The 24,469-nt window shown below is 36.8% G+C and overlaps 1 protein-coding gene across 2 annotated transcripts in view; it reads right to left on the minus strand.

Annotated features, from left to right (window-relative positions):
- Window positions 1–24,469, minus strand: part of ME1 (malic enzyme 1) — a 154,974-nt gene that overhangs the window by 67,355 nt on the left and 63,150 nt on the right. For both annotated transcript variants that reach the window (XM_063150571.1, XM_063150572.1), the window contains exons 4-6: window positions 22,452–22,527; window positions 21,104–21,265; window positions 1,420–1,523 (exon numbers count right to left, since the gene is read on the minus strand). In XM_063150571.1, the coding sequence (XP_063006641.1) occupies window positions 1,420–1,523; window positions 21,104–21,265; window positions 22,452–22,527 (342 nt within the window). The remainder of the gene's footprint in view (window positions 1–1,419; window positions 1,524–21,103; window positions 21,266–22,451; window positions 22,528–24,469) is intronic.

The raw sequence follows: 24,469 nt of genomic DNA on the forward strand, positions 1-24,469 counted from the left end.
GAACGTAGGTGTCACACTACAGGCAAAACAATTCACAAGTAAACCACGCAAAGTTGGAATTACAATTTTTAAGTGCTCCACTTCAAACATGAGCTTCAACCACCGCTGACCATGACAGATTTAGCTGAGAACAAAGTGATCTTTCAGAAGGTCAAGCAAACACAAATTGCTCAAAATTGCTCAAAAATTACAGAGCTTTAAAGATGTTTAAGTAACAAGCACATGTCAACCAGAACTTCAAACATTACTGAGATAATCTTCTGCTTGACTCTGATTATTTCCTTCAGTATCAAGAACAGTGGCTCATTTTAAAGAAAGGGCAAGTTAGAGAATGCATTGTGTTAGAGATTTTCAGAGCACAGAGCAATTTCTGATGCTCTGAACATTCTTTTAGGGAGGTTACTCTATTAGAAAGGTTCACCAACGTTATCTGCAGTGTTTTTCAGCAGAGTAGCAAACATACAACAGGACAGTCACACCAGCAACTTCCAATAGGAAGATTATGAACAAGGGAGTGGCAGTGGGGATGATGGGGAAAAGTCTAAGTAGTACATGAAAGAATATGGATTTCAGGCACAGAAATTAATACTACTTCTTGGCCAAGTTTCTTTTGCACAGCAACCAAGGCAGAAAGAACAGAAGTTATGTATACCTAGGTAAGGTCTCACATGCAGATGGGGTACAAGGCAAGACTGAGGAGCTGGAAAGTATTTCCAGGTTCCACAGCTCAGCCTCACCTTTGGGAGGCAGATGGAGTAAACACATTCCTCTAAGGATCCTGGCAACTGAGCTATTTCAGATATATACATTGAATGCAGAGCTAGAACTCAAAATACTTTAAGAAACAAGGAAACTATGAGCAAATGTGTTATTTGACATGCAAGGAGAACTATTTTATGCATCACAGTCTTATAATAAATTTAACTACTTTCTGTAGTTGAAAAGAGAAGCAGTGAAAGACCTGACTTGGTACCAATACCATGACATTTAAAATTAAAACACTGAAAAGTTAGTCCTGTCAAGGCTTTGGTGGGAGTAGAGGCAGGGGTTTCCAAGTATGATAGCTTCTTCAAGGCTGCTCACATCTCATATATGAAATCACAGAGACAGAGATCATGTAGGCACAGAACTAGGCACAGAAAATTATTAGGCAAATATTTAACAATCTAAATCTTGAAAAATATGTTTGAAAAACTAGTTATATCCAGATGAATTTTGCTGCTCGTACAAGTCAAGAAACTGCAATATTGAAGGTAAATACCTAAGGCAGTTATAAACTCCTAAAATACTACGCTCAAAATAAAAATTATCTGGAACCTAACAACTCTGTTGTCTTTTCACAAGCTACTGACCTTTATTTCTTTCAAGATGAAGTTCACAGTGGAATTCATCAATAAGTAGCACAGATGGATCACTTACCTTTCAGTCACAGCTTCCATGAATTCATCAAGAAGATCATCATAGGCTTGACCTCTAATTCTCTTGTGTCTCAGCCCAATATACAAAGGATCTTTCAGCAATGTCTGTTGAAAAAAAAAATGTTTGAAATATTACATGAGCAAGTTACAATACTATGGTCTTAGTTAATAGGAAGGGGACAAAAATAGAGTGTTTGAGGATTAACCCAAGCATATGAAGAACACATCAATTTATCCACTCCTACATTAAGACCAAAGAAACATAAAGAGATTAAAGAAACACTCTTTTGTATCAAGGAAAAGGGATACCCTAATCTCAAAGGAAGTGTATAGTTTCCAAGTAAAAAAGTAAAGTTTACTCTGAAATGTCAGGTTTCAAAAGTATCTTTTAAAGTTTTAGTAATTTTCTATTTTTCTTTTATATCCTGAAAGTGCTCTGACATTTTAAAAAAGCCATTTTCCTTCATTTTATCATAATGTTTCACAAATCTCTCCCAGAGCAGATAATTTCAACTGTGTTGATGAGCTGATACTCAGAAAATGAGCAGTTTTCTAAAATTTAATATGCCAAAACATAACCAACCCATTCCCTTTTCCTTCCAAGCTTATTAGATTATCAGTTTTTATTCTAGAATTTTTAATTTCAGCTATCCATGTTCCATCAGTTGGATATGATTTCTGAATCTGTCTACGCTTGAATCTTGTACTTCTTCTTTCTTTAGCTTTATGATCCGTACTTCCCATAAAAACACCAAGGCTATATCACTCCATGTCTTCACTACTAGAAGGTTTGATGTATTTCCAAATTATAACTTACTAATTACTAAATTTATACTTCCCCACAGCAAGTGTCCCACTTCCACTGGCTTTCCCAGGAACTCAGGTATAAAGACACTCTTTGTTATTATTTCTCACATGCCTCTGAAAACAAATAAGCTAATTTTCCCATTGTCTATAGTGTGCAACCCTCCCACACATGCCCAAACAGCTCACAGAATAGGTCGGAAGCTTGACCAAACGTTTTTCATCCAAAAACAATTTGTAAACTCAACAGGGTGGCAGAAATTTTTTGTACATCAGCTTCAACTAGAAAAACATTGTAAAGAAAAATACAGACCAACTTGTGTTCCAAGTGAGAGTCTTCAGAATGCAAAATTAAGCAAAAAGTCTGGAAAGCTTTCTCTTCCTGACCCAGACTGAGAAACAGAAATCTTATTTCTGAATTTTAGAGAAGCGCCTAAATTCCCATCCCAGCTTTGTTTTAAATTGTAAAACTGAAAAAAAAAAATCCTCTGGGTCACAAGCCCCTGTTAAAGAATGATTTGAATCAGTATGAAACTTAAAATCTTTGGTGGCATTCTCCCCAGGAGGTTCCTGATACAGGCCTATAGATAGAGATGGTTGTCTCTCCCTCACAGTTCTCTCCACTTCCACAAAGATGTCAAGAAATAAGATTAGAATGTTTTAAAAAATCAAGCTGAATTTTCTTGCTAAATTAATCACCAATTCAGAGCAATCTGTAATACATTACTTACAGCTATTCAGAAGTTGTTAGTTCAGCTTTTTGAAGTGAAACACAAATAAAGTTCAAAATTAAAATTACTTTGTAAGTGAAGGTGACATCATTACACTGTAAATATTGTATTTATTCCCTTCACCAACACTGTAGCATTCATGTCTAAGTAGCACATTTTTTTTCAGAAATAATTTTGCCTCTGTATTCACATTATGCTAAATATTCTAGCAGCAAAATCAAAATAATTCTGTACCTACTCTAGATACGTCAGGAAAAACTGGCAAGAGTGTGATCTAGTATTTGTCAATGTAATTTTCTCTTTTGTATAGTCTTCTTGTTTTGATATAATCACTTAAAACTTTATAGTCAAGAACTATTTCTGCAATTATTTTTTCATTTCCATTTTAAGTTTTTCTAGTTATTAAAAATTACCTCAAGAAAACCTGAAAAATCAAGGATAAATTTATGCATCTGGAGGATGCACCAGGTTGAGCACACAAGGTTGGAAAGAAGAACAGCCAAGCTCAGGAGCCTCTGTCAGGAACATCATGGTAGGACTCAGAAGCAGCAATCTCACTTCTAAAATACCATTGCTGCAGTTTTCCATGCCAGTAGGCTTCTGCTATTCCATGTCCTGTGCATGGATACCGCATGTTCCACTGTCCAATTCAGAATAAATAACTTAATCCCTTTCCAACTCTCCTAATTTTTCTTCCTAAACTGATTTGCTCTTTTCAAAGAGCTTCCACAAGCTTTTTATTAAGCAATGCCTGTTTTCTCATTTTATAAAACAATGCTCAAAATGAAAAACAAATCTTTGGTCCCTTTATTTTTTAAATTCTGAATACATGTTTCTAAAACACTTTGCAGCCAGATTGAATCAGTCTGATTCCTTCAAGAAGGCGGTTTAGATGGGCAGTGATTCTGTCAAAGTTCAATAGAAACGGGCATCACATTACTCTGTTAAAAAAGTGCTAAATCAGCCTTTAAACACACATAAGCTCCTACACTCCTTTTGCTACTTCTCAATTTTTCATGTCTGTGAGCATTGAAATCTATAGTCAACACAAAAACTCAGAACTCCAAAGCAGTTCCATTTACAGGACCATTGCTTGAGTTTATTCACCTATCTATGATGCTGAAATTTAATCTGAAATATTTAAAAGAATTATTACAGTGTTTCTGGAGTGTTTATAAACCTCTAGCCCGGGAAGTCTCACAAGCAGAGACAATTAATTCAGCGACACATCTCTGATGAAAAGCTTGGCCAGCTATATACTCAGAGTTCAGAATTCCTTTACAGCTCAGTGCATTCTGCTTAACAAATGTTACAGTTTGACATGAAATAGGCCCAAAAAGTTCCTTTATGGTCCTGTTTGGAACAGCGTATGAAGAAACCCGTGGCGGACACAAAAGAATGAAACATTCAGCAAGTGAAAAGAACAGTGGCCACGTCTGCGCCCCGAGTGGCAAACCATTGTGGAGCCGCTCCCTTTCCAAAGGCCGCTGAAGAATGAATAAGCTGCTTAAGCACATTATCCCCTTATTCAGGTCAACACCATGCAAACCAGGACCGTGGTGCTTGTTTTTTTTAGAGGGTTCACACATCTTGAGAGATTAACATTTGCTACCAACTATTTCACGGCTTTCAAAACAGATTACCAAAAAAAAAAAGTCTAGTAGTACAATCGAGCATGTCAAAACGACATGATGATTAGGTACTTTTCCTCAATGACTTGGATTTCTTTTGTTACCTAGCTTGTTGTCAAAGCTGAAACTTTGTTTTGTGTTTTTGGAAATCAAATCTCTCTCAAAACATAACTCTCCTTTTCCCAGGTTAGTTGGTTTGTTACGCATATCACATGACACTGAAAAAGTTGATGCCAGCTTACTTTTAGACATGTTTATTCTAGGACTAAAAAAAGTTCTGAAATATTTAACATTCAAACTTTAACAGAAATAGTGTTTTCTAAGAATAAAGGGGTTTTGTAAAGTTCTGGTTGTGGTAGTGGAAATATCAGGTAGATCTATTTAGAATTAGCTGTGCAAAATAACAAGTTCTTTGAAGCACCACCTGAGCACGTTAAAACTGTAATGACCTTTGAGGGCTTTAAGAAAAAGGTAAATCGTTTATGCCATCTTACTTAGAGATCAGCAAACCGTCACAGTTCAAGCAAGGCTGAGCTGCACACCTGGCTCTAATTTAGCTACAAAAGCAAACCAGTGAGAAACAGAAAACTGCACACTTAAATATTTCATCAGTTGAGCACAAACACACTGAAATGTCATTTATTCCCAAACTTGGCACTGAGATGTTTCTTTGAAACAAATGCATACTTCAGTGAACAGCTTCATGGAAAATTGTAGGGGAACATCTGCAAGACCCCGAGCCTTTCCGCTGACAAAGATGGAGCAGAGATGGTTCACAACCAATGAGTGCTACGTAGACAGGGTTTGGTGAATGGCAATGCTTCAGAGTAGCAACTAACCCCATGCCATTAAAATGCCAAAACCCTCCAGCAGCTCTGCAATGGGAAATGATTTGCACTAGAGTCACAATTACAGAGCTAAAAGAGAACTGTATTTGTACGGGACATCTGAAGCTTTGGGACAAAGACATGCCACATGCCAGAAATTAAACACATTTCAGAGGATGATTCATCTAACAGGGCACACAGTTACCAAAAACACCAGGGGGAGGCCGCTGCTTTATCGAGTCTTAAATTTTTCTTACATTAATACACTCTTAATTCTTTTTGTAACTTTCTTGTCTCAGTTTTAACAGGTTGGGCAAGGGTTGGTGAGCAAAGGAGGGTTTCTGCTCTCCAGGAAAGTTGCATATTCCAAACTTCTGTTTTTGTTCCACAAGATTGAAATTTCACTTGATGTGAAACTTTTTCCAATAAAAACAGTCAGCCAGTTAGGAACATGCCAATGTTGTGGACTCAACTTCAGCTTCCATCAATACTCATCACCCAGTAATCAATCTGCATTCATTTAAACTTTCAGCTTGGAAGCACTAACATGCTGAATCATGACTTTCTGTCCTTCAAAAACTGCTTACAGCTCCAAAGTGTTTGTCATGCCATTAAAAGTGTGTAAGATTTCAACTTATAGGCGACTAGAAGGCCTTTCTTTTCTTTGAGTAAGCTTGTTTTGAAGCCTCAAATACAGGATGATGCTCTTAAAATGTGTAACAAATTCTGTGTTTCCAAATTCTAAGTGAACTTTGGATGAGTTGAATGTTACTAATTGGGTTTGAGGGTGTAGAATACTTTGCAAAAATAAGTTGCATAATCAAAGAACTAAAGATTTTTTCTGAGATTTTGTTTTCTTTGAGTTACACTAGCCATATGACATACTCACTAAGAAATCACAGCCCCTCCTATCTAAACACCAGACCTTTATCAACACATTTGCAAATGTAAGCAAGGGGCCTCTTGCACAAGAATAAAAGGAGCCTTACTCTCTGTTTCTGTCTAAAAGAAGGAGATCTCATCTTTGGGAGTCTCAGCTAATACTTTATCCAGACATCCCCAAAAAAGGCACAGGCATACAGAGCAGTAGCTCCCTTTGTCCTTCAGTTTCCTCCATGGGCTCCTCCACAGGACAGGATGCCACATAAGATCCCAACACAGAACGCCAAAAATTGGTATTCTATGGTAAGTTGGTAAAATGGGTCATTCTAGCTATAAAAAAAGGAGGAAAAACCCCATACACCAGAGATGAGTTTTAACAGTCAATCTCAGCTGTGCTCACCTTACCAAAACCAAGCAGCTGTCTGTTCTTTAGAGACAAAGATATGGCCATACTATAATTACTATTTTCCCGCCTGTAAGCGTATAAACATCACTGAAAATTGTCCCTTGTCTGCTCAGACAAAATTTTAGACCTTCAATAGTCAAGAGTTTAAAAGATAATACATTCATAGTGCTCCTTTGTAATCAATCTTGAATGCAGTGCTTGAAAGGAATGACTTCTATGAAATAAAGTTATTAGCAAAGAGTATTATGAATTTTTCAGACAGCTTAAAATATAAAAATTTATTAAAACTCTGGTGAAGCAATATCCTAATGTAACAGAAAAGTAGTTATGGTGTTTAAAAATTCTGCTTAAAAGAATTTAAGGTTGGGGTAAAAAAACCAGAAAATATATTCTCTTTCATATATGTATAATGATACTATAGATTTGCACACCCAGACTAGACATTTGAAATTATTTCTCCTTAAAGACAGGCTTCATTTATTAAGCCCAACCTGTAATTTAATTTCATAAAGTTACTAAAGTGTCAATGTGACCTTTACATCCTGTGCTCGCTTCTGCTCAGGGAGCTTACTCATTTCTAACCTGAAGAGGAATTACCAGTTGTAGTTCAGAATGCTCACTGAACCTTGTCGCTTATATTCCAGTGATTTCCCACGCATGCAGACAGCCTTGCCCAGCCGAAAAACTGTCAGCTCCAGAGAGCTTTAACAACAAAATAAGAATCCCTCTAATGGCTGGAAAGAACGCCTCATGAAGGAATCTTGTAACACGCTCTGAAATCACCGCAGCCCATCCCAAGCAAGCCTGCCCAGAGCCGGGCTGGCTGTGCCAAGGACGTTCTGTGGGACGTTTGCGGCGCACGTCTGCGGCACGGGATAAGGCCGCAGTGCGCCAGGGCTGCGGGCACAGCGAGGCCGGGCGCCCAGGGGCACCAGCCCCCAGCCCCCTCGCGCGGCACCGCCGGCCTGCCTCCCTCCGTCCCGGGCCATGGCTGCCACAAGGGCTCCGCCAGGAAGTCAAACGCAAAGCCAAAGAGCGCCCAGCCCCCTGAGGGTAACATTTACAAACAAACCTGACATATGCAACTGTGTGGTTATGTGAGCCCTCATTGGCAGGGAGCGCCAAGTACAAAATCCAAAGACAGAAAGCTGCAGCAGCAAGGGGCAACACGCATTTGATTTTTCAGGTTTTTCAAAAGACTGCTGTCCCTTCCAAGTCAGAGAATGCATTTGTGTTTGGGGCATGACTCATGTGTGTCCACGAGTCAGTCTGTGGAACCAAGTGATGGATGAAGAGCTCAAGGGCTGTTGATGGTCCAGCGGCAGAGAGCAGTGTTGCCTTCTAGTGTGAATCCCTACATACACCTGAGTCACTCTCAAAGCTAAACTCCAAAATGCTGGCAATGATAAAATATTTTATAGAAGTTATACTTTTATAGAAATTTTCTCTTATGATTTTTAGAGGTAATTCAAGATTTCTGAGCTTGAAACATACAGCTAGTTACAGCCAGTGGTCCATTAATGATGCATATGCTCAAGAAGTTCCTTTCGAAACAAACTGGATATCACAATGATACCTGAACCTCTCTACTTGGTGGGCTCTGACAATTACAAGTAATACACACTACAGCTAGGCTAACCATATACTGCCATACTTTTCATTGAATACTAAAATTTAAAAAATTTCAAAGCAATAATTCATCTGACATCAGATGAATTATATCTTTTTCAAAGCAATTTAGCTTTTGTTCCACCTGCTCACTTTTCCAGCACACAGTATAAGAGATTCACACAACAATAACAAAGCTTTTCAGTAAGTTACCATTGATATTAAAAAAAAATTTGTGCAGTAAATTTACTTGGACAATATGGCAAAAACTGCTCTGTGAACCTTGATCTTTATGGCAGTTTCCAAACAGGAAAGACCTGGGAAGAGCTGAGTAGTGAAACATACCTCAAGTACAACTTTGCTAGCCAACAGATAAAGCAAAAAAATAATGGTATTTCCCTGAAATTTAAATGCCATTGGAACCTTTTTTTAGGTCAAACAGCTTACATTGATTATTTTCAACCAGTTTACCTTCAAAAACTATTAGATATAGGTTTCAAAGGATGGCCATCATGAGTCATGCCCTGTTCATAAGGCGAAAATAAGGCATTTTCCTGAGGATTGGATTAGATGTTATTTATGAAGGTACTGTAATTGAAAAAAGAAAAAACTGCCTTCAAAGCAATCAAGTTAGCTTGATAGTTTTTCATACTAGAAAATGAAAACCTAAAAAGCTCAATTCTAAATATACAATTGTGCCAACATCTTCCATTACAGAAAATTAGCTTCAAAACGAACATAATAAATTCCTTGTTAGACTGATCTTTAAAGCACCAGAGTTCTACTAATACCATGCTTGTGTATCAGCACCACAGAGATTCATCAAGTCCTTCTTCTAAATCTGCATTAACTTCTGCACCAAGCAGCAGCTGTCACAAGCAGCTCATAACTAAGGTTATAAGATTACTAGGATGAAGGGGAAATAATTTCTGATCTTGGAAAAATATTGAGGAAAAGTATAGAAAGATTCATTTCCTGTGCTAATTGTGCCAATCTGAAAATAATGGAATGCTTCCTATGAACAGGGTACTGCCACCATGGATGAAGTGCATGTTCTTTACAGAACAGATTCTCAAGCATTAGAACAAGCTCAGAAGCAGGGAAGGGGTTGAGTTCCCATTCCTGGAGGTATTTAAAAATATTTTAAAGTACACGTGGCACTTTCAGGACATGGTTTAGTGGTAGACTTGGCAGTGCTGGGTTAACAGTGCGACCCAGCGATCTTACAGGTCTTTTCAAACCTAGAACCATATCTAGCAGAATTAGCAAGGAGAACAAGGAGGGTAAAAGGAGGGTAAGTCATTGTGCATTTTAAGAAAACAAAACAAAGCAAAATAACAAGCTAAACACTCTGCATTATGTTTAACAGTCTGAGAGACCTCTCCTGATGTTAGCATCTGTCTGGAGGGATAGGGACAATGCCAATTCCACAAATGCCTGTAATTTGAGTTGGAACTTGGAAGACACTCAGAACCATGGTTTTGGAGGAACATTTCATCGGACACAATTTTAGCATGCATAACTCTTTTACACAGTAAAACTGAAAACAAATGGTTGTCTGCATGCCAGTGGCATTTCTTGAAAAACTTCATCATTTGCCTATTGAGAAAACAATAGTCCTGAAGAATCCAACATAATTTAGGACTTCAGCACATTGTGCTGCATGTAATCACTAATATTTTAACATACAAACAATAGTCAGAAAGAAATCTGAGAAATCTCATCTATTTTATTAATATAATTTTCAGAAGAAATCTCACAGGAAATCTCCTAAAACTCCTGATATCTACTTTCTATAAAAGCTTTTACTGAATCACAGAAAAGGCTCAGATGGACCATTAATCTCCCTACACAACTGACCCCCTACCGGCATCACCGACCCAAAGACTAGAATTTCTCCTTCATGAACCCTAGCTGCTACATGGCTAAAAATTCAGTCACATATCCTGTCACACATCAAGAAACATTTTATAATACTCTACACTTTGAAATACAGCTGATGGATAATGGGAACTGGAAGCTACAGAAACAGATTACTGCAACCAAACTTTCCGAAGTTTCTTGCTCTCAAAAAACATGAGGGATGACACGCTAAACCTACTTGAAGGTCCAGCCATAAGTGCTCATAATAAATCACATAAGGTGGCCAAACAACAATCTTTAAGAAGAGCCCAAGCAGTGCTCATGGCAGCCTATACAGTACCCTAAAAGACAACTCTAGCCTCAGTGAAATGCTTTAAAGAAGTTGGAGATATTTCTCTTTCTTTTTTCCTGTAGTTAACAGGAGTGTAGCTATCTCAATACATTACATTTTTTAGCTTAATCAAGAGACTGATAAAATACAGCTGCTTAGGATGGGTCAAACACTTTTAAAACATTTAACTTTTCTATACCATTTTTGCAAAGCGAGAAATACACATCATTCCCTTTACGTTCATGCACTTACATTTAAAAATTTTGTTTAGGATAAGTAGCTGGAATATCTAATTATAAAGACTCATCCAGCTTTCAAAAGCAGACAAAAATACAGAAAAAACCCCAAACAAACTCAAAAAGCAAACCACCAACAAAGTGAAACAGCAAAGAGTAAAAACTTATTGTTTTGAAGATGACACCATCAAAGGCTTGTTATTAATTAGTAGTATTCAGAAGAATGCCATCTTAATAATTTTCCTTCATTGGAAAAATTACAAAGATAACATAAGCCTTAAAAAAACTTTCAAGGAACTTTTTCACTCATATTTAATATTATACATACAAAGAGGATTTTGCTAATATTGTATCAGCTCGCACATTATGACAGCAGAGTGTCTCAAGTACATCAGACTGAACAGATTTTTAACATATCAACAGATAGCATTTACAAAACTGAAAATCTTGTTTTAGGTTACCAGTATATCTCATTTCTACACCAACAGTTCCGATATTTTGGTGTCTGGTTTTTTTTTTTATTCACATGTAACTATAAATCTCTACCCCTTGTTTTGACCTCTCCTCAGTTGAAATAAACTTCTATCTATTTACTTCATTCAGTTCCATAAGCTATTTCCACATGGTCTTTCCTTTGACCCTGACATCCCTGTCTCCTGTGCCAACATTCAGACATTTTCTTTCTTAGAGCCAAATGGGTTGGACCTCCTCCGACATCAACAAGTACCATCAACAGTGTCCCCTAGACTGAAAAAATATGTTGATATTATTTTGGTGCTGGCATCTCAACTATATATCTGTCACATCACTAGTCAAAAAAAAATAAAAAGTCATTCTGTGCACAAAGTACACTTGCTAGTGCAAGGCCAACATTTGAAAGAGCACCTTTAACATTCAATCGTGACAAGCTTTGTCCCAGATGCTAGGCTGTCTTATGTGGAGCCATAAATAATATAAATTTTCCCACCTTTTGTGATAATAGCTATATTTATGCCCATTCCTTCTCTTGTCTCCCCTACTGCTGTGAAATTGCTGAAGAGGCAGACAGCAGTTACTGTGAAAGCCAATAAAAATAAACACTATCTGTTGCTGTCTTCTGAGCACAAAGAATTGGAAATGTCCAATGTATCTTCAAACAAAGTCTGCCATCAATTTAGTCTATGGATAGTCATGCATGTTATCCAAAATAAGCATTTCCAGATATGCATTTCTGCCCTCTTTCACAGAACCCCTTGCTCTGGAAAGTGAAGTAAGAAGAAATTAAATGGACCCACAGAACTGCCTGTAACATAAGTACACAGCTCGTTCCCTCTAGTGTCAGCTGAAACTGTGACTGTGTCACCACCTATATTCTTTCTTCCAAAACCCTCCTCTCTTCAGCTTCTCAGGTCTTAAAAATCATTGCCAACACACTGTTTGGTAAACACGAAAATCTAAGGCACAACCTAGTTTTGTCACATTTTTTGTGGTCTAACGAAATAGAACATTTCACAAAACAAATAATCATAAATAGCAAATGTCACAATAATAAATTAACAGTCACAGAAAAAGAATACCATATATTCCTAGCCAAAAGGACAATATTTAAAGGATGAAAATAGATCAAAAGTAGCAGACAACTGCTGAGGTCTTCTCATGTACTAAGCAGTGGAATGGCATTTCTCACAGAGCAGTAGAATGACACTTCTCAAAGATAACAAGAGTTTGTTTAATAAGAGGTTGATATAAGTTCAAAACCAAGTTTCAGTCTCTGTACAAGTCCCCTGAGTCACACAGTAACCACATATCAGATGCAGAGAGAGGCAAGTGAAGTGCAAACTGAATATGAATTCATGTTAGCTAACTTAAGAACCTATACTGGATACTTCTACATCTGAACTAGTCTAGGCCCTTTATATAGTCAACAAGTAAAAAAAATATTAAAAACTATTTTAAAATACAATTTATCAGACCCATTTAAGACAGTTCCTCTACAAGAAGCAGCACCTGTTCCCCTTACAAAATTAGCTTAGGATGATTAGCTTAAGTTAAGATGACAAGCTCCACATCTCTTTTTAAGTCTTTCTGAGCTTTCCTCGTTGGGCTCCAGAATCTCGAGACTAATAATTCAAACACAAGATTGTAAATGTCCATTCCAGTTAACTCAAAGCATGGAAAAGAAAGAGAAAGAAACATTGCTGCCTAAGTGGGTATACCAGAAAAGTCTAGATTTGGGTTTAGTACATAGGCAACATGGAAAGGCTGGATGGTTACAAGAAGACTGCAAATACATCTTTAGTATTTTATGAAAGCATAAGAGAACTTTAGGAAAGGCAATTTAGAATGATGGTGGATGTAATCTGTCACTGAAATATGCAACAATATATTATTTTATACAACATGCATCTTAAAAAGATCATATGTACTTGAAAGTCTCCTTTAATTTAATTATACTGGAACAAGGAACAACTGGATGAATTTTTTAAAATGCAGTAATGTTTTGCTGTATAATAACTACAGTAAGTCCCAGGTGAAAAAAGAAATCTTTCCTCATTTTTTTTTATGTATTTAGAAAGGACTGTAAGTACTTTTGCTACTGACAGGAAATGAGGATCAAGGTATTTTTCACCCTCTGTTAGGGTAAAAGAAGATGAGCACCATAACAGTAGTAATGTAAACACAGAATGCCTTTCTACTGCAATAGTAAAGAACAAAGACCATTACAAGTGACTGCAACATTAAAGAAAATGCTGATAGTGTACATATTCTGAAACAAAGAAAAATATTTAAAGAGAATAAATGTTTAAAATCCAGGCTCATTTATATTTGAGTTTTATTGGTAAAAGCACTAGTACTCACAGCTGCTGATGTATGCCTAACAAAATATGAGAAAAGGAGCTAAATGAAAACAAGAGAGGAGATGCACTATGCTCCCCTGGGAACACCATGGTAAAGAATAGCAAATGATCTTCTACATTTGAAAGTAAGTCAAAACTTTTAACAGCTCGAAATACTGTGGGAAATGCTGTTCCCCTCTGGGCACAATTACTTCATGAAAGGGGTAGGCAATGTTTTGTGTTTCAGCTCCCTTAATATATCATTAGAAGAATGCATTCCTAGGAAGCACAAGACATTTGTACACAATTTTCTTGAAGGTTTAATATAGCCATGGAAATACATAGTAAGACAGAAGATACAGAAGAAGTAGTAATTAAAAAATTGCAGAAGGCTAGGGACAAAAGACAAACTCAAAGAGGTTGCCTTTAGAAGACTGAAGCACACTGGAAATCTCAGTATCTTGGATCTAGATTTATTACTACATAAAACTAGATTACTACTAAATCTAGATTTATTACTACACTTACATATTCTCAACTCATCTGAGTTAAAGCACTGAGTAAAAATAACTTATGAAATTTTCAAGTCGTGAATGTATTACAGACATATTGTAGCTATTCAATAAGAGCAATAAAGAGCAAGAAAAGGAAAACTCTCAAATATTACAGAAGAACATCAGCTGTCAGATATTCGAGATCCACTCAAACATGTTACCCACCAGGCCCTGCACTGAGGGAAAATGGTGGGCCTGGAGGTAAGTGCCATCCCTTCTCCAGAGCATTTTTTAAGCCTGCAAGTGTACTATGGATGCTGGCACAGTTCCAGGTGTTCATGTTACTTAAATAAAGCATGTATAGGAGAGATTGATGATGCCATATTTATTTTAGACATGAATATTTTGAAACATACTGGAAAGATAACAGTAAACCCCTCAATTTTAGAACACGCATCTATAAAATCAGTGTTCATTCCCTCTTCTAACACAAACTCAGTCCACTTCAAATAACTGACTAAATTTAAAGGGAGACTACCAATTCTGACTAAATAAAGCAGTTTTTCTCCTTCACAATGGGCTAGACAGGACTTTAAGTTCAAATATCATATTACTTTTCAATACTTCTTAACATTGGAGAATGGAAAAAATTACTCATGACACCGACTCTAGAGAAATTAGCATCCAATCACATTGTTTTCTTGCCAACTCAAAGTTCAGAAAGGGGAAGAGAAAGGAATGGTCATCTATTTTCTGCCTTCATCAAGTGCTGACTGTATACTACCAGAGAAGGCAGTACAGCAGCAAGATCTACTGGGAAAAAATCCACTTGTAAAAAAAACCTTAACTGTTAAAGGGAAGTGCAATTATCTCCTACCAGACTGGCACAGACAGGCAGCAATCAAAAAATAAAAAATACACAGAATATTTACTTCATAAATAGTTAATTAATTATTATTAATTAATTAATGCTTGGAACTCAGCACAACTGAGCCAAAGCATTACCTCTGAGCACTTTCCTTGGCCTGACTATTTTGGGAGCATGTAAAAAAAGCCTCTCTCCATCACCCATTTTAATTTGGTCAGTAACATTTCAACACACCTAAATTAAAAGCTGCACATCTGGAAAGCTGTTTTGATCACACATAGTGTCATTTGTATTGCACAAATATGCAAAACTACTAGGGAGCACACTGGAGAATATAACTTAGAAATGAGATTCTCATATTGCACCAGATACAAAAATAGACTCTTTTTATATAGAGAGGACTAACCTCTATTCATAGAATTCAGGAAATGTTATTGCTATGTTACAGTAAAACTGTCACTGAAATGTCTCCAGTTCTAACAATCATCATTCAAGGGGAAGGCAACAGGACCTTTTTAAAATCATAAATTAATAAATTTAAAAATTTAAATTTAAAATCATTAATCTCATAAAGAGAGCATACTCATTCCCATTAGATATTTACTACATTTAAAAAGAAGTGCAGAAGTGGCACTACTCTACATATGAATGCAAATTTTTATTGTCTTTTATTCAGAAATCTCTGCAGCTCTGCACAATTTATTTACTTGACACATCTATATTTTTGGATTGATAAGGTATGGAATTGCAGGTTTCCTCTATAATAAGTTTTCTACTGTCCAGGTTTCTATTTTGGTTGAAATATGAATAATAAAAGCAGTTTTGTTTCTGTTTTCTCATCAGCTTTCATTTGCACATTTATATGTAGGTCCTCCTCAAGAATATGAATCTTGGAAGGCTACTACTAATTCTTACAACAATTGGAAATAATATGGGGAAATACAGAAAGCTATCTAGGATAAGCTGAAAAGCTGAGCCTGAATTTGCAGCTCAGCTTTTCTGGACAGTATATTCCAGCACAGATGCCTGTCATTCCTCCAGAGGAGTTGGAACTGCCAGCCTGGGCATGCTCATTGACCTATTTAGGGCAACTGTGAGAACCATCACATTCCTGTACTTCAATATTTTAGTAAGTTTAGAGAAAACAATATTCCAAAGCAAGCATGCAGGAAACAACTTGAAATAGCAACCCACAAGTCCCCGAAGTGTCGCAGAGGAAGGAATAGCTGCCCTAGCAGCCGCCCCGCATATTTTTCCCTCTTGTGCACTTTTCAGTGCTTAAATCATAGAATTATAGAATTACTTAGGTTGGAAAATACCTTTAAGATCAGTGAGTCCAACTGTTAACCCAGCACTGCCAAGTCCAGCACTAAACCATGTCTCTAAGCACCACAGCTACACAGCTTTTAAATACCTCCATGGATGGGGACTCTACCATTTCCCTGAGCAGTCTGTTCCAACGCTTAACAACCCTTTCTGTGAAGAAATTCTTCCTAATATCCCATCTAAAACCCACCTGGTACAGCTTGAGGCCATTTTCTCTCATGCTATCCCTTCTTAGTTTGGAGAAGAGACCAGCAGCTCAGAAACACATTTTTTAAAAGCAAACTGGCCATTGTCATTCATCTGCACATTAAGGGTACATATATGTGACCCATCAGCTTTTTAGCTGTGTCTACACAGGGCAAGAGAATATTTGTGTGTCCAGCTTCTTTGCAGCCACTGCAGCTGGAATGATCTCAGACCCCTGAGCAATCCACATGGCACTGTGCTGGTGCTCAGAGCACCACGATGTCTTCTGCTAGAAACTGTCTGTGTAAAGGTCCTTTCAATATGAGCTGTCCTGGCTCTTCCACATTGTGTGAAGGTACTGTTTGAAAGAGCTGGATGCTTTCTACCTGAACTAAAATTTATGGTAAATGGCTTAAATTTAAAACTAACACACAGTCTTTCCAAATCTCCCACAACTGGCCGTTGCCAATATTGAATTTACACATGTGATTACTTTAGAATTGGTCTGGCAGCCATGAACTTGTCAAAGCTCCTTTTCTAAGGTATCAAATAAACACAGTTCTCATTCCTCTGCTAAGCATCCAGTATTAGATTAAGATTTTTATGATCAAAATAAACCCTTTCACCATTGGTTTGACTTCTATGTAACACAAGGCATCAATCTTGCTAGATTTCATTACTCCTCTGTCTGGAAATAGTACTTTAACAAGACCATGTTTCTTTTGTGACCCTTGAACAATAAAATATTGCCTCCAAGTCACTGATAAAGATATTGAACTTTTCAGAGCTGAAAAAAATCCTGAGATACCTTAAACCCACAAGTATTTTATTATTTTTCACAGAAGTATATATTTTAAATTGCATTTTCTCCAGTAACACAGGAGGCCTGCTTTGCTTTTTCATTAGCCTTATTTCTTAAAAGAAGAAGTAAGAATTCAAATGTCTTTCAAGGGTAAAAAACTAAGTCAGCCAAAATTCTGTAAACTCTCATTGGACCAGGATCGTTGCATTTTCACTAAGAGCCTTACCTTTAATCTAATCTTTTTGATTTTTTTAAATTCATCCCAGATACACCTAAGAAAAAACTAGCACTTCCTCCACACCCAGCTCAGCATGGTACAAAGAAAGCTTTTATCACATTTTATTTTTTTTTAAATGACTGACAAAGCATTATTTGGACATTCTGATTTAAGGAACTTGACAAACTTTTCAAACTTTTTCAACATATTCATTTGCTATTAATAAAATGGGAAATAGGAATTTTTGCCAAGATAGATAAAATTTACATTTAAGAAGTATCTACCATATTTATAGGGACATCTAATACTTCCATGAGTACCATCACTAAGGAAAAGCATCAGGAAAAACAGAAAACCTCATTCTTACTATTCATAATTACTTTCATTAAGTTACTTTTCTTTAGGGTCTTTTGCTTTTTTACTGCCTATAAAGATAGTTTCTGACCTTGGTTTCTATTACTAGGCTTTGCTGATTGGTTGATTTTATTAAACTGCCAGTATTCACATCCCTGTAAGCCAGACTGATTGTTGGCTACACAAGGCTTGTCTCAACATTATTTCGTGAGAGTTTATGCACATATTTTAAGCAGAAAACAATCACCACTCCAATTTTGATGTTTAACTGTTTCCCTTTGATCCAGCTTGATTCTTTCCATCCTCTTTAAACCATCCCTCTTCCAGTGCTGAACATGTGTTTCAGGTAAATCTCCACAAAATTGCAGCTGTGTATATCTTGACAATTATTCATTTTTTTCCACAGTCTATCTCTTTAAACATTGCAAGGTGATTTAACATATATCTCTGCAAAATTAGATGAACACTTGGGATCCAGAGGCCATACCACCTCAGGATTTCCAACACTTTCATATCAGCACTCAGACTAATGCCTCAGTATGTTTTCATTGCATTGAAATCCCACCTAAGAAGCACCATCCTCACACCTGAAATATACACGGCTCCTGGTAAGGCATAACTTGCAGTGAGACTGCCATGGTTTGTAGTAAATAACTAGCAGTACTCCAAATAATATTTTAAATGCTTTGAATAAAAATGTTCCTCAGTAATTACTTGCCCTGTCAGTACCTTACAAAACAGGCCTGTTATTTTTGGCAGCAGTCAACACTGCTTCTTTTGGACACTCAGTCCCACACTGACTACATGGAACCATTTACTGGCTTGGTCACACGGGACTTTCTGCTAGGTCAAGTTTTTAACCATAAATAAGCAGTTTCCATTTCTCTTGCTTATTATATAGGCAACTGTATAAAAATGCTCTACTTGCTTCTCTTTTCTCTCCTTGATTTTATGAGTAACAGGATAATATCCTAGTTAAAAATACCTCTGCTCAAACTAACAGTAACAAGGACTTTAATAATAACCATCTCAAATCGAGTGAGTTGCTCCTCAAAGTTTGTTGTTTGAGTTCTGTACACAACAAAACAATATAGGATGAGAGTTTGTGAAGTTGGGGTTTTTTGTCACCTGCTTTTGAATAAGAATTAATCTTTCTGGAAAATTTGCAGGTTGTGTACCTCTGCATTATAGTTGCCAGAAGTACATTTTTAAAACTTCCTTTGAAGCAGAGAGGCCCCCACAGAATGGGAGAAGGAATTAATCTAAATGGAAAACATCTGCACGTTTAAAAAAAACATGTTCAACATAATTATTATTTATATATGCACAAGTTGCAAGAGTGATTTCTTTTGTGTCTTACTATGGAAAATCCTGACTAGACTAAGAAAATACAGCCTAAAAATACACTTCTTTGCTCAAGAGGTTTAGCTTTAAAGATAAGGCATTGCAATTCCATACCAGCTTGGCCTAATATAATCAGCTTAGCCAGCAAAATGTGGATGCTTTCTGGTCATTTCAGTTCTCTACAGTGACTCATCAACTGGTTACACGAACATAACTGTTAAGGAGGGAACGGGGATGTGCCACTGGTGAGAGAAAGGGTGTTGAGGGAAGAAACTAAGAGAGATGGTGTCATAGGATCCCTGACTTTGATAAAAAGCCTGAGAACTATATCCAAGCTCCCATTAATGAATACTATCAGGCCCATGTCATGTAATCAGTTTAGGGGTACAGCAACAAAGTCACACCTGTTCCCAACCCAAGAGCCAAATTCAGAGGTCTCGTTCCCTATGGTCCTAATAAGAAGCCATATCCCAAAATGAAAAAAAAAACCAACAAAAGGCATCCTCCTGATCAGAAGGTATTTCAGAGCATCAAACTTCAGGTCACACAAATTTTATGCACATTGTAATACTTTGTGTGCCACTCCTTCACAGACATTGAACTCAATGCTTAATCACAAGAACAGTGACATAAAAGTTGGGCTAGTAACACAAAGAAGCCCGTTTTGCTGTGCTGTGTGTATATATAGATGTTTGATATCTTTCAAGCAAATAATATGCTACCAAAAAGTTAAAATTACAATGAAACACAAGCATAAAAGCAAAATGAAAAGCCTACTGAAGTAACAGAAGTAGCCATTAACTGCCGAGAAACATTCATTAATGGATTACAAAACTGGCCCAACTGCTCAAAACCAAAATAACTGCTCAAACCAAAACTAAAAATGCTTTATAGCTAATGAGACTTCTATGTGAATTGATATGGCTTCTTGCTACAGTGCTCAGACACATCTTGCAAGAAAGCCTGTCTGCTTTTAGAAGGGGGCTCTGGTGGGACAGAGAGAGGGGAGCAGACATTCCCTGTTCAGCAATGCTTTCATCACGCAGTGTCTAAATGACCCCACTGGGGCAGGGGGGAGGCTGTGTGTACAGAGCTGAAGATGCACACACCCAACCCAACAATCCAGAAGCTCCAGCTACATTTACTGGTGCAGGAATGCTTTGTTTAGCTATAGTACACATAAATCTCTGATACATTTATCATGCATAAAGTTTAACACATGTATCACTTATAATACAATATATTTACTTCTACAAAAGTGTAAATACATTGCAGGTGGTTTTCTTTTTAGTTTGACATCATTCAGAGTCTTCAAGTATTGCAGTATTCTTTCAGACAAAAAAAGGGGAAGATCAAGGCCAAGTAATTAACCAGTAATCCCAAGAGTACTGTAAAGAAAAGAGTCAATTCTCAACAAGTTTAAATCTCTGAATTTCACACAAATGGGAAGCCAAGTTAAAGAGGGTAAGGTCCACCTACGTGAAGCACTAGAACCTCACTTGGGAAAAATTTACAGTGCTTTTTATAACTAAAGGGAACACACAACTGAATTACATAGACACCCCTTACCAGCACAGATCAGACTACAGCCTCAAGCATTTCATCAAAATGAAATAGTTATTCTGAATCTGAATTCAAAGTTCACATCAAAAAACACTGCAGAGAAATTCTGTGACAGAACTGGAGAATGAACACTGCCTTGAATTATATTTTTAACTCTATGACCCTCCTCTTCTTGAGACCAAATTTCCCACACCATATTTTAACATGTGCAGTGTATGAAGCACAACAGTGTCCTTAATTACATAAATATTACAGAACAGTCCACACTGCACATTAGGATGAGTATATCTACACTGTATATTAGGATGAGACATTTTCCTTACGACTTTTTAGTTTGCACAGACTCAAGCCAGTATTGTAACAAAACCCCTCACTACACTTCAGAGAAGGAGTTACCTCATTATCTGTTCCCACATCCAACATCACTGGTAGACACTGATAAGGTTTTACTCCTCCACATGCTGTATAAAGTGCCAGTTTACCAACAGGAATGCCCATTCCATAACAGCCAAGATCTCCAAGCCCAAGAATACGTTCACCATCAGTCACCACAATAGCCTGGAGGAAGAAATGAAGGCATTGTAAAATTCACTTCCTTGCTTGTATGTATCAAGTATTCCATTATTCTCTTACCATAATTTTTTATTTTACATGTATAAACTGTAACAGCTGCAATTAAAGCAACAGTACAACAAAAGCAAAAAATTGTTCTATTATATTTTACTGTGGTTTTGTTACACTATTTTAGACCCTTGCTTCACTCTAAATGGGACTTTCACATAAAACTTTTAAGAATACACAAGGGATTTAGTATTTAGTATTACATTACAAGACAACTGGCATTGTTCCCTCTCACATTTTTCTGTCAACAGTATGAAAACAGAATTGGAAGGGAAAGGAAATTATCCACAAAAAAAAGAAGAACCACAAACTCCTGGGTTTTGTCATGTCTGTTTTCAGCAGAACCAGAGCCAGTCACTCCTACTGGCCTTTGTCATGGCTGTCTACAAGCACCTGGTTCTTACCCTGCAAAGATCTGTGTCTTCCTCCCTTGAGTAAATAACACACTCCATCATACCTACACATATCAGGAAGCATGTGTTCTCCTTGACAGAAATATAATCATTTAGTAATCCCCAAAAACTGTCTATGCTAATAAGAAATTTCATAATAAAGGAGAGAAGTGCTCAGTATGGCAAACAGCTGACAACACAATAATTTTCTTGTCATACTCCGTAGCAAGCCATTTTAGTTGGAAATTAAAGGGGTTTTTTTAAGAGAGATCATGAAGTACTGTAAGTGGGGAACTATTACCTAAACTCTAGAGTGTGGTTGCCAAGAATCATGTGGGGTCTCTACCCTTGGAGATACTCACAACTCAAAGGCTGGACATAGCCCTGAGAAACCTGTCCTAGCTGAGCTCGTTTGAGCAGGAGGATGGCCTAGATGAGCACCTTCCTACCTCAACCATGTTTTGATTTCCTGAAATGCAGAAAAAGCATTCAGGGTGCTTTTCTACATAATATTCAATGCAATTGACCAATTATCAGTAAAGGACACCTATAGCTAAAAAAGTGTTTAAATGCCTCAAATTTTGGCTATAATAGCATTCTTTCTATTGAAAAAATGAATTAAGAAATCACCAAAATCTAAACTGATAAAAAAGCTCATAAAAAATATTTTAACCAATTCATCTTGGGTACAAAACAGCATCAGCTTTGTATGCACCTAGAACTTTACTTACCTTGATGACACTTTCTGGCCAGGATTTAAGCATTGTAGCAATGTGACCCCGGTCATGGATAGAAATAAAAAGACCTCTGCAAATAAAAAAGTACTTTTCATATAAACAGGTAACTAAATAACTCTGAATCAATATAATAGAAATAAAGTAAGTATAACTGAATAAAATAATACATTAAACCTATGCAAATGTGTTTCTAACATACATACATTCAGTTCAATAGTAGAGCTTAATTTTGTATGAAAAAGTAAACCAATCATCTGCATTTAGAAGTCAGAGAATAAGTAACTTAGCAAAGCTTTACTGAGCAGACAGAACCTGTAAGAAACCAAAGCCCTCAGCCCTTGGTCTGTTCCAATGTGTTCATTTGTTGTCCCTGATCATAACACGAGTTCCTCCTATGACAGCAATCACTACTGCCCCAGCAGTCGTAATATTCACAAACAAGAACAGGCCAAAGCTTTAAGCTGTAAACAAAACCTGAAATAAGTCAGATATTAGCATTACATCAAATAAATCAGGAGCATTGAATTATGTGTTTGGAAAACAGCCTCCCTATTTCTTTAGATTGTCATTTTGTGTCCACTCAGAGTTCATTCAATTCAATTTCTTATCTACTTTTTTTCATGTGAGATGGTAGAAAAATGCCATCTCTCAAAACCCATGAATGCACTTAAATGCAATCTCTCAAAATCTACAAAGGAAGGATCAAGGAAGAAGCCCATGCCAAAGATGCCTTCTTGTAATTACACTTTGCATTACTAAGTATAAGGCATCATCTTCTAGAATTATTCTAAAGCATGTCCTGTTGCCCATTTTAAAAAATTTAAAGCTAAACTTAGAGAAAATTATTGAAAAAATAATTGAAATCTGAGTCTACCGGAATATGACCTCATATTCATACAAGTGGGTCTTATAGGTCTAAATAAACTAATAAATCAAGAAATGCTTATCAGCTATGACTGCACATATACCAAGTCAAGCAAAAAATCTCCTGTAGTGTTAAATGTATACTAACCAAGGCAGAAAAATTAGTCCAAACATTATATTTAATTTCATATGTTTAAATACTTCAAACATATTACATTATATGTTTGTATATAAATTATCATGCAATTTTTATTTTTATATGCATGCATTTTTATATGCATGCATTTATATACATGAATTTTGTATTTCATATTTAAGTGTCTTTATTCCTTCTTTGATGTCAGAAATATGCAACTGAAATTCTTTATTATTTGGGACAAAAATCAATGTGAGCTATGTTGTGATTAACCAAAGTATTTCATTTTATGCATTTTTCCCTAGAAGAAGAAATTCTCTCATCCTGGCATTTCGAATTCATTCTCCTTCTGTGTCCATTACCCATGCTCAGAACTAACACACACAGGCTGGGTATTAAAGTATCTCGGTTGTTTCTTAATAATGTTTTTTATTCTCAGTTGTTGCATCTGTCAGCAAATAATTTCTCCATCCCAGTGGAGGCAACAGGTCTTCAGGGACAGGAGAGTTAATTTAATGACACTTTTGAAAAATTCTGGTATTTACTGCACACAAGCATATCTATTTGTGAGCCATCTACCTGAAAAAAGATGTCCCTTAACAATGAAATCCACAAAACAGAAAAATACATAATGCTTCCTTTCTGATGTATTGTACCATGCATCATTTTATAAAACAGCCTGTGAACTGTTAAATCATAAAGTGCATCTTATCAAAATTGCTAGCCTCAAGAGACAGCTGTGACAGAGTGTGAAAGCAAGCACAGAGTGCTGGAAGAAAGCAATCTTGTGGGATCACTCCTCTCCTTGTCTCCATTCTCCAATTTACACCAACCAACCCAATAGATTTGTGTTAAATGAAGCAAGATCTTGTATTGATTTTGTAAAGAGTCAGAACCCAGCCCAGTGTGCCTAAATGCCCTCTTCCTTGCAAGCTAGGGAGAGAGGTCACCACGGAATAAATTCCCCAGCAAAGGAAAATAAAGGCAGGGTGGCTGCTCCAGAAGGAATTTT

The sequence above is a fragment of the Melospiza melodia genome, chromosome 3, assembly GCF_035770615.1.
Source record: "Melospiza melodia melodia isolate bMelMel2 chromosome 3, bMelMel2.pri, whole genome shotgun sequence".
Taxonomy (NCBI): domain Eukaryota; kingdom Metazoa; phylum Chordata; class Aves; order Passeriformes; family Passerellidae; genus Melospiza; species Melospiza melodia.